Source organism: Mchenga conophoros, linkage group LG20 (genome assembly GCF_057382185.1).
Source record: "Mchenga conophoros isolate Kocher_MC1m ecotype Shallow Benthic linkage group LG20, M_conophoros_male_GT1.1, whole genome shotgun sequence".
Lineage (NCBI taxonomy): Eukaryota > Metazoa > Chordata > Actinopteri > Cichliformes > Cichlidae > Mchenga > Mchenga conophoros.
In genome coordinates this window covers 15418510-15429696 of record NC_140545.1, presented here as the reverse complement: position 1 = coordinate 15429696, position 11187 = coordinate 15418510, and the positions used below count along the sequence as shown (strand labels likewise).

Below are 11187 nucleotides of genomic sequence, written 5' to 3'. Positions count from 1 at the left end.
CGACTATTAGCAACAGGGGGCTGATAGTTTTGACCCTAGTAGTTTTTGTTTTTGGTGCAGTTTCTGTGCACACAACAAAATAATGTGAGCATCCACAATAAATCTAAGATGTTTGGAAAAGCTGAATTTAAAAAAAAAAATTCTTGCTCTGTTTAACAGCACTTGGAAAATACTTTAAAAAATGCAGTTTTCATTCCTCATCTATAAAACATCTGTACGACCTAAACACAGAAGGACACCTTCAAAATAATGCCAAGTCAGACTAGTGAAAGTGCAGGTGGACATAATACACTTAAGGCTGAAATTCATTCATTTAGCATCATCACATTGAGCCTTATTTCTGCTGGTGCCTACTTGCTGTCACTGGGAACTAATCAGAACAGAGCAACCAGCGTGTTGATGACACATTTTGACTGTGAGAACTTTAGATGCCCATCCTGCTTTATAATATCATTAGCTATAACTTCCATATGCACGTGAATAAACACGTGTGCGTGACACAACAAACGGAAGGTGGCGCTGTTTCGCGTGGTTTGGTTGCATTCAGCCACAGAGCGGCTGAAGAAGAAGAAAGTAGGCAAGGGAGAACCGGTAAATAACCATGAGTCAACCCTGAAGCCGGTCAGGTAGGAATTTCTGTCTGTGATAGTCTCAGTTCACTAACGACGCTGTCATGTCGGATGTCGGTGAGAGCAGCTGGCGCCAAGCTGAAGAACATGACGGCACAGAAAGCGAAGAAGTCCACGCTTCTGTGTGGGGGGCACGTGACCCTGCGCTGACAGTCCCTCAGGGGCTCTGGACCGCACATCACGAGCCGACCAGGAAAAGGCTGGTGCTACATGTTGACCTAAACAACACCATACTGGTGTCGGACGCCGTGACGTGTCAGGGGACTTTGGCTGCTCTGGACTACTTTCTGACCACTGTCACTTGGGGGAAGAAGAACAAACACGGTAAACACGGATGGTGCTTTCCAGCAACACGCGGGAATGCTAGGAATGTATGTGCCCGGGCGCGCGCGCGTGTGTCAGTCAGGTGATACGGGGGAACCGTTTACTTTTTACTTTCTCTGTCAGACCCCCGGAACAATACTTTTACGCACAAATACTTGGGCTTGATTGAAATTAAACGCATCATTGGAAACGTTGAATACCATCCAAAGGGACAGGTTACCTTTTATTTAACGCAAATTAAATTCTTATTTTCTTTAATGTTTGGCAGAATGTAAGTTCCACCAAGGCTGAGGGGTTGACATGTTACATTTTATTAATGAATGAAAATTATTATTTCAGTTTAACTTACATAGAGTTCAAAACAAAAGCAGTGATTTTTCAAAAAAGTAAAGGGGAAGTTTATTTTAATGTGCATGTTAAAATCTTGGAAATAGACCCTCCTTTGTCCAGTTGTTTATTGTGTTGTCATTGTTTCTATACAGGAACCTGGGAGTGGTTGAGTGACTCACCCTCTCTGCTCCCACCCTGCAGCGAGGCTGTAAGCTACTACTCCCAGTTTGGACGCATTCCTAGTTTCACCTCTGGTGCTGGCCGTCGCTTCCGTAAGGTTCTGGATGAGCACCTGGACCTGCTCTGCTGGCCTGATGGGGTAAAGGTTGGTGTCTTGATAGACAGAGTCGCTGCGGGGGCACTGGGACAAAACCGTTACCCTCTAATTACTCCTTCTTGTCAGATTCTGATTTTTCAGCGACCCTTTTCACCTGGAATCTGCGTATATGCGATGCAGTTTTGTTAGTGCAGCGCCATCTGGGAGGAAACAAGTGCAGCGCTCTTCAGTTTTTCATTTTATATTTAAGCTGTGCCTTATCATGCTGCTATAACCAATTTAATATTTACTCATGATTCATTCATTTTCTCAGTTAATTTTCACACAATGTTTCTGACCCTGGTTCTGCTGAAAGTTTCTTCCTGTTAAAAGGGAGTTTTTCCTTAACACCGTTGCCAGTTACCACAGTATTTTTTTCTCTGTATTATTGTGGGTTTTTACCTTACCTTACTTATATAACTGGTGTGAATAGAAAATCCACACCTGTGATTGGGAGCCAGGATGTTGTATGCCTGTCTACATCTGGGTTAGCGGCCAAGTGCTGCTTTCCACGATTAAATCAGCTGTTGCGCTTGTTGCAAACCGGCTTGACAGGTTGATGCAATTAGTGTTAACTGCTTTGTGGCCCTGTGTCTGTTGCAGGCAGACAGAGACCTGTCTGTAAAAGGAGAAGACGGACGCCTGTACCACTGGATCCTCCCGTCCTTCTTCCAGCTGCTCAGAGATCTATCACAGGAAGGTCGTGAGTTTGCCATCCTCTTCCGTACGTTTGGAACCGACCTACCTCGCGTGCTAAAAGCCGTATCCCGAGCACTCGACGGGGCACACCCACTGTTCCCTGATCTGCCTCAGCTAAAGGTAACTAACACAGGCATACATTCAGCTGTAATACTTGATGAGACTGCACTATATAATGACAACGTATGTGATAAGTTAGAAATGGCATGAATGGAAGAGCAGGGGTGAAACTGGTTTTAAAAAAACAAACTGTCCGTCATTGTTCTAGAAGACACTTTTTGGAGCAACATGTAGAGGTTTATAGTTGCAAGACACTAAATGGACTGAAATAAGTCATTTAGAATCAGGGTGCCTTTCATATGAGGTAATATTTCCAGGATTTGGTTTACGTATAATGAAAACCTGTTCAGATAAATCAGGGACAGCAGCAACTGTAAAAGTTGCTCTTTCAGTAGAGGTTTTAATTGGTGCAGAAACGAATGCTACCAGCATTAAAGGTACAGGCAGTAATTTTTTGAGGTTATTTAATACAAAAACTACTGTACTCGTAAATGTACACATGTAATTTCATGTTTCATTCATGCATTCTCATAAACTTAACTCCATTAAAAATATACTGGAGCGGGTTTGCAGTTTCTGGTTGCCACAATGTTACTCCACCATATTCGAGTCCAGAGGGCTGGGAAGGAGATCTCCCATCTGACTAATGGTGTTTTACATATGTGGCTGGAGATCAGCCACGGACATAGTTTGCCAAAAGAAGAGGAGAAAGACGGTTGTAGGCGTTCATGGAGACACATTTAAATTCCTGCCTGCACCTTCAGACTCAAAATATGAAGGTTCTTACCTACGATTTATCATTAAAGAACACCAGAAAAACAAAACCGTGAAGAAAAGAGACAAAGCCAGAGGTCAGTCAGAGAAGTAATGGCATCCCAAATGATATGTTCCTACAATGTTGATTTATTCAAGGCAGAATGAGTATATAGAAGCTCCAGCAGTGTATATTCTGACATCATAGCCCACATCTTTTAAAGCTGCATTTCACGTTCTTGCCTTCACTGCGTTAGTCCATGAGAACTCGTACTCAAAATGGTTCCACTGGAACAATGATGCATACACACCACTGGTCTCACTTCCTTCTCAACTTATAACTGTTGCTGTCATCACTACCTGGAAGTGATACACAAGTAAGTTGTAAGTTGTGCTTATATAGTGCCTTCCTACTCTGAGCACTCAAAGCACTTTTTGCCTCACTCATGCATTCATACAAGCAGGTTTTTGTGCTTTCTATCTAACATTCACACATTGCATTAGAGAGTAAGTAGTGGGGTCAGCATCTTGCCCAAAGATATTTGGAGCCACCAACCTTCCACTTATGTAATGTAAGTAAATGACCTGCTCTGCCTCTGAGCTACAGCCAGCTGGAGCTACACCTCCAAGTCACCTCCAACCAGGTCTTTTATGTAATCTTATAACCTTAAGCTATTAATGTTGCATGCACATCGAGCTGATGCTTAATCTTACTTAAGAACTTATTTTAGTTACACTTTAAGCCTCACATCATTAAAGAATAGAAGAAGGCAACTTCAAACACTTGTTTAAGAACACTAAATAGGACACGGTAATTAGAAGCCTTATTATTAATGTCTTGCTCTGTTGCTCTTTTTATTTATTTTTTATTTATTTATTTTTTGACCAATAGAATTCATTGTAGCTGTGCTGCAAGTATCGTAATTTGTTCAGCTTTTTTTTTTTTTTTTTTTTGGGTGGGTGGGGTATTTTAGACTATGCCTGATAAATTGGTGTTGATATTGTGCACTAGATCTTGTGCAGAGCACGATCTTCTGTGCTCTTACACATGAAACCTTCCCCAGACTCAAACATGCATGCACTTGACTCGTCACCTGGAGGGTTTTGTACCTGTTGTGTACCTGTTAGTGCACTACAGTGGAACCGATTGATTCGGAGAGAAAAGCAGAGATTGGAAAGGATGGCTGGATAGATATGTGTGGAGGAGGATGGACGAGATGCCCTCAAACTTAGCCTGTCAGCCACAGTTATCTCTGTGAAGAAGAGCTCAGTGGAAATCTTATTCAAGCAGCCTCCTGTCAGATGCTATTAATCTGTGTGTCAAGACAGACGGAGCAGGGGGGAGATCAATCACAGGAACTAATGTGATTGCTCACTTTGTGAACTTGAGTTGTCTTCCTGCTACTTGGGGGCAGCTGCTCTGCTGTATTTGTTGTCAAGTTGCGGGGATGTGTGTACAGGGGGAAAGGTGTTTAATTAAATGAGTTCATTAACCTTGGTTAGTTTACAGTTAAAGCCAGCTCCATCCTAATGTCCACATCACTGTGTTTGGTAGCATCTGTGTACCTGATTGTAAAATCAGACCAGCACAGCCAGTTATTATTACATCTCTTTAATTTCACATTGGATTTGACTGTATGTTGCAAATGCACCACATGATGGTTTAAGCTTTTTAAGCCAGTAGTTTTAAGTAGAGTACACTGAAAATCCCCAGTGTTTGATTCAGCAGGGAAAAGCAGACCCTGTGAGGCAAAGCATGCAGAGTGATGGGGGACAAACGGTAAAGAAACACTGCAGTAGCTGTGTGCAGAATGGTGCTCAGAACCAGTGTTAATGTTAAACCGACTACTCATAGGTCATCCATCCATCTGTGCTTGAACACAAAAGAGACAATGATGATGTCGTGTCTTTAGTGACATAACAGGTTGTCAGGGGCACGAACAGCTGTGTTCAGCTGTACCTCAGCTCAGTGATGCTTTGAGTTACATGCACATATAAAAAGTGGCAGTGGCGATGTGTACGTTTTATCTATTTTTTTGCCATGTTTCACGGTTAACATGCTGGAATATGCCGAATAGCATTTAGCACACAGAGATGCTTAAAGGTATTTAGATATAAGGCCAACTGAGGTTATTATAGTAAACTAAATATAGATATGTTTGTTATTAACTGTAATAACAAAATACCCTAGATCTTTGGAAAACCGTGGAAATGAACTAAAATCAAATACAAATATAGAGGAAATAACCTTTTAGTATTTGTTAGCGTTAGTTGTTAAAATTCCCCTGTAGTTACATAGTAATGTCAGATAAAATAGATTTGTTTAATTATATTGACCTGCCAGTACTTAAAGGTAGGTACAGTAGAATAAAGGGGTAAAAAGTCACGTTTTTACAGGAAAGTAAGTTGTTAATGGAGAAAAGTCCATTTTACATTTATATTGGTAAAACAAAAGGAAAATGGAATAAAAAAAATAAATATTAAAGAAAGATAAATATAAAATAAATTATTGATAATATTAAAAATGAAATGAAATATAAAAACATATGTGTGTGTTTCTATGTATCCTGAAATTCTAGCCTTGTTTGAATTTGGTTTTATGGTTGAGGTTAGACGTATATTTAGGTTAGAGTAAAGATTTCATTTCTAAACTTTGGATGAAATTGTTGATTAACGGCCTCACAAAGATATTTAAACAGATACGCCTGTTTGTGTGCCTGTTGTCCCCAACCCCTCTGCTCACGCTGGCAACAGAGGACAACTTTTAGCTAAGATATGAAGTAGGTGAAGAAAAATGGTTTGTCAGCAAGACAATAAAGGAATCACGGTAGAGCTGAGGACATTTTTAAGTATCCACAGTACAGGATGGCAGAGTTGTTGTGCACGTGGCTGCCAAAGCATTTTTAAAATTTCACATCTGCAAGAATTTAAGCTGATTGCACAATTAATTTAGGTCAAGTCTACCAGAGGCCTTATTTTAATAACAGAATAATATCACATAATTGGTTTATTTTTATTTTAGTTTTTGCTTACAACAGAGTTCTTTTAAAGACGAGCTCTCCGTCTCGTTTCTTTATCTCTGACTCTTCTTCTTGCTCTTGGCTCAGCTGAGCGTGGCTGTGACTCCGGGCAAGATCCGCTGCAGCAAGAAGGGAATCGTCCTGAATCGAGCCGAGGAGCGGGTGTCCTCTCGCGATGGAGAGAGAGGTCTGTACGAGTACTTCAGCTCCGTGCAGGGTCTGGGAGGATTTCAGGACCACTATGACTGGTATGCAGAAAGCTTCTCTAAGAAAACCTGGCTGTGGATTTTGGGGTTTTATTCTGAGTTTTTCCAAACCTTTCCCTATATTCGTTGTTTTCTGTCCAGGTGGGTTGCTAATTCCTTCTCCATCCGTGGGGGGAAGCCAATGTGGGTCGACCCCTTTGACAAGCACGTACAGCACATCTTTATAGATGACAACATACGACAGAATGATGAGGATACTATAGTTAACCCGAAGGTAATAGCACCGCTTTACTCACACAGTTCAGCCTATATCTGGTGAGTTTAGAAAAATAAAGTACACCAAATTAGTTCATGATAATAGATTTCATATTGTAGGAGGAGACAGGGTCTTGGAAATGGGTTGATTTTGTGAATGCAACGCTTCTGTAATTTAGAGATGGCATTTTGTTTTCGGCATGGCTCACTAGGTGTTCACTGCCGTACACCAGCCTGTTGCAGTATGTTTCACACGTGTGTATTTGTCATGTATTTTGAGGCTCTATTATATATATAATCCCCAGACTGTGTGTCATAACTGCGTACAGGCTGGTAGATGCAGAGATGTAGGCTGTAGCTGCTTCAGAGCTCCAGAAACTAAACATGACTTCTAACCTTACTCTGGTTTGCTGTGTGTGTGTGTGTGTGTGTGTGTGTGTGTGTGTGTTTTGCAGGTGTTTTTGGACCCGGGTGGCTCAGACACTCGTATAGCCTGCACCGCCGAGCTGTATGATATCGCCTTGATCCAAACAGACCTCCTCCAGGCCATTTCTGACCCCAGCTACTTCACTCAGCGTGTCCACATCTGTCTGGAAAACTATGAGAAGAATGTCCAGCAGGGGGCAACCTAGAACACACTTCAAACTTTGCATACTTCCTGTACAGTACATCAGTTTGTCTGTGAGGCAACCTGCAGTGCAGACAGGATTAACAGGCAGGCGGGATTATTACACACCAAAGCAGAAGACTTGCTCAAAGTCTAAAGTTTATCCAAACACAAATATTAAGCGGTTACATGAAGAAACAAGTTATATGTGTAACACTTCCAGCTCTTCAAGAATCACAGACGCTCAGAAGGGTTGGCTTTTCACAGTTTACTTCTGCAGAAGACATAAAACACATTCAACAGGTGTCTTCTGGTGGTACCGGCAATTGTAGCTCCCTTACAGTGCAAGCGCGCGCTGTCTTAACAGACTTACAATTAACTTTTTAATAAAGAAAAGGTGGAAAATAATAATTTCTCCCATTTTACAGTCTGCCATACTGAGCTTGTATACAAAAGAAATCTTATGACTAATAAAATACATTCCACAATCGTATAAAACAAAATAACAGGATAAACATAAATACCACCGACTAAACATTTCCCTCTAGTGGACAAATTAACAATAGCGCATTACATCTTCACTTGCTTGTGCTTTACAGACAAAATGGCTGTTAACAAGCTCACATACCTGCAGAAGACATAAAACACATTCAACAGGTGTCTTCTGGTGGTACCGGCAATTGTAGCTCCTACAATGTAAAGCAACATCACAAAAAGCACAGAAAAACGGTAAATCCAAACACATTTCCTGCTATGCGCAGCAACCACTAGGGGGCTGACAAAGACTAACTGCCAAAGAGCATAAATACGGCAGAAACACTATTTAACAGCAACCCGCCTTTGTTTCAGTTACACAGAAACTTTCTAATATCAATATGAACCTATATACATCGACATATATAACTTATGTAACAACATTCACACCAGAAACCATAAAAATGCCAGAGCCTTTCATTACCGGACTTACCCTCACAGTGCAAGCGCGCGCTGTGAGGAGCGGAAGCCTTAGCAGCTTCTAAACGTTAGGGTGAGATCCGGTTTCTGGGTTTTCAAAATAAAATACAATTAAAAAAAATGATAAAATTCACACTTAAAATGATAATTAAGAACAGGTAAGTGCATGTTTTTCATATGTATTATTAACTCTGTTACATATGGACAGGTGGACATAGAAAAAAGCGGCAGCTATGTAAACAGGACTGCAATTCATTAAACGGTTTAAATACCACATATCCTTGATAAAAAAGGATAACTGTGTAAACAAGGAGCACTTCAGTCAGATTGCACTGTCTGCTGTCCTAAAGTGAACTGGGACCCATGTTTTTGACCCAGTTGAGCACTGAATTGGCCGGGCTGGACTCTTTAATTACACCGACAGCTCTGTGACTAATCACTCCACGGTATAATTGGCCAAACTCAGAATTTGGAGGCAGACAGAATAATTGGTGTCAGATATGGAGAAAAGCTCTTCAGCTCTTATGTTAGTTGTTGGTTTTGCTTCAGCTCCTTTTTCTTTCTCGGGGCGCTGTTTACATCCACTCAGAACCCAGCGGTAATACTTGAATATTTTCAGGTGACTGAAGCATCTGATTACTGAGTATGCGTTACTTCTGAATGCACTGCAGTCATAAAGTAACTCTTTGTGACAGTTGGCTCAAACTTTGAGCTGTAACCTGGTTTAATATTGCTGTCAAAAGTCACAATAATAGATGTAGAAGAGTACATATCGTGCTCCTGATCGGATCCGGTGTCTATGGAGCGCTCAATGAAGCAGTTAGATGGTAGAGAGTAACATCTGAGCTGCAGAGACGTTTGCATTTAATTTGTTTGCACTGAGTTATTTTTATTTTATTTAAAGGCATGCTTGAGAGAATTGTCTAATACGTTGAATTTGGGAGGAAGTTATGGTAATTTTTGCTTTGAGGGTTTTTAGAATATGTTTATTGCTAAGCTTCCAGGGAGGCTTTAATGACTTTGTTTTTCTCAGGTCAGTTTTTAACAGACAGCCAAATGAGCAGTAATATAAAGGACCCAGATGTAGATAGAGTGGTGTTTGTTTTTTTTTTCTTTGTTTTGTTTTTCTTCTTTTTTTTTTTTTTTTTTTTTTTATAGCATATTTTCACTGATGTTTTCCTTGCTGATGAATACACTAATAAGAAAAGTTTGGAGAGAAAGCTTTAGTAGCTGTGATAACATCACAGAAGACCCGACTGATGAACTCTTTGGGGCTGATGCTGATTTTTAGGAAGGTTTTTTTTTAAAAAAAAAAAAGAAAAAAAAAAAAGAAAAAAAAAGAAAATGCATGTTCTGCTTTGTAATGTTAAAAACCAGGTTTTGGTTGGCACATATTGAATAGAGCATTTAATATGCTGCTATCAGCCAATAATATCAGCTGACTTGTATCAGTCAGGGTCTAAATCACAGCCTGTATACTCACTGGAAAATCACTCGGACAGTAACTACTACTAAAAAAAAAACCTCTCCAGTTATCAAGTTTTAACAATATTTAAAAGTTTTTATTTAAAATGATGTAAATTAAAGGTATTTTATTTATTGAAGATGGGATTCCATCCAAATGTAGTGCACATGTTTGCAATATTTGGAGAAAATCAACTAAATAAATGCATTATTTAGTGTTAAACCAGTTCAGAAGAACAGGAATTTTCCTTATTATTTTTTTATTTTTTATTTTTTACTTTGAGGGATCTAAAATGATCTCATAGCTCAGCACACATCAGGTCATTTCAGCTGCCATGTTGGTTTCTGTGGACACTGAATTCATGTTTCCACTGAACACTGGGGCATTTTTAAATTTTATTTCAAAGTGCCAGTTAACACATGCTTAAAGACCATGCTTAAACCTCAGTAATTTATTTATTCATACAAACCAAACTGATTTGTACTTTAATCACAACACTGAACCTTTCAATAACTTGTGTAAGTTGAACCATTAGGTCACTGGATGTGTGAAAACCTCTGACAAATGCAGTCAAATATTGCATTGATTCATAGGTTTGTATTTTTTGATGGAGGCACCAAAACTTCAACATTAAATCTAGTAATAACAAAGCCAACACAGCTGTGAACAACTGAGTACTGAGGTGAAATTCCCAAGGTTTGACTACTGTTAAAGGAGATGCTCCCATTGATGTTCAATAAAATGCTAATGCTTTTAATTTTCACGTGTTAGCAAGTGGGTTGTTTTTTTTGCACAGCAAAATAAGACAACCTTTGGTGTAATGCAAACAAATGCATTCACATAGCACTGTAGCTTTCAATGTACTGATATCATCAACATTGTATAACCAAATCCATAAAGGTAACCTCTCCGACATGTGCTGTATTTACGTAAACAGATAAAACTCATGTATATGATTATTATGATCAGTAACTCTGTGTGTCTGTGTGTGAGAGAGAGAAAGGAGACCCAGTGAGGCTCAATGACACAAGGTACAGTGTTGATGTCAGTACGGAGCTGTACTATATGACTCTGTTAGTTGTGACCATTGCAGACACTTTACTGTAAAAGCGAAATATTCTTATCTTCTTCATAAGCCCAAACACTCCTGCAGATACCAGAGCTTATTTCATGTGGAAAATGGTGAAGTCAGAATACGGAATGATAAGGTCTGTGTGTGAGAGATAAAATGCTTCCTGTCTCTGTGGGTTGGGATGAGATTAAATTGTAAAGCTGGCTTTAACTGAGGTGTTAGAAGTGAGGATTTAGTAAGATGCTTCTGCTCAAACAATTCAGTAATTAGCTGCTTTGTTTTGTCAGAGGTCAGACACTTCGACTTGTGACGAGCCAGGTCAGGACTGATTCTGATACATGATAAATATGCTGCTGATGATTGATTTATTCCTTCTGTTGTAGAGGGACATCAGTGAATAAGACCAGAAATAACAACAAAATCCATCCATAGGTTTTGTAAACGTCTTCCCCAATGTGAAGTCTATACATAATGAACTGTTTTGGACCTATACACAC

The 11187-nt window shown here is 39.8% G+C and overlaps 1 protein-coding gene across 1 annotated transcript; it reads left to right on the top strand.

The window, feature by feature from the left end:
- Positions 1–543: 543 nt before the first annotated feature.
- LOC146550544 (uncharacterized) lies at positions 544–10375 on the top strand. Its single transcript, XM_085260473.1, has 6 exons — positions 544–953; positions 1436–1608; positions 2203–2418; positions 6219–6379; positions 6479–6611; positions 7048–10375. Exons 1-6 carry the CDS (start codon positions 674–676, stop codon positions 7222–7224), a joined length of 1140 nt encoding a protein of 379 aa, XP_085116599.1. The 5' UTR covers positions 544–673; the 3' UTR covers positions 7225–10375.
- The last annotated feature ends 812 nt before the right edge of the window (positions 10376–11187 follow it).

Excerpts from the sequence above, each read along its gene's own strand:
- LOC146550544 (XM_085260473.1), top strand. The coding sequence starts at position 674 with ATGTCGGATGTCGGTGAGAGCAGCTGGCGCCAAGCTGAAGAACATGAC. Across the intron at positions 1,609-2,202 it reads GCTGGCCTGATGGGGTAAAG|GCAGACAGAGACCTGTCTGT; the intron begins GTTGGTGTCTTG and ends TGTCTGTTGCAG. Across the intron at positions 2,419-6,218 it reads CTGATCTGCCTCAGCTAAAG|CTGAGCGTGGCTGTGACTCC; the intron begins GTAACTAACACA and ends CTCTTGGCTCAG.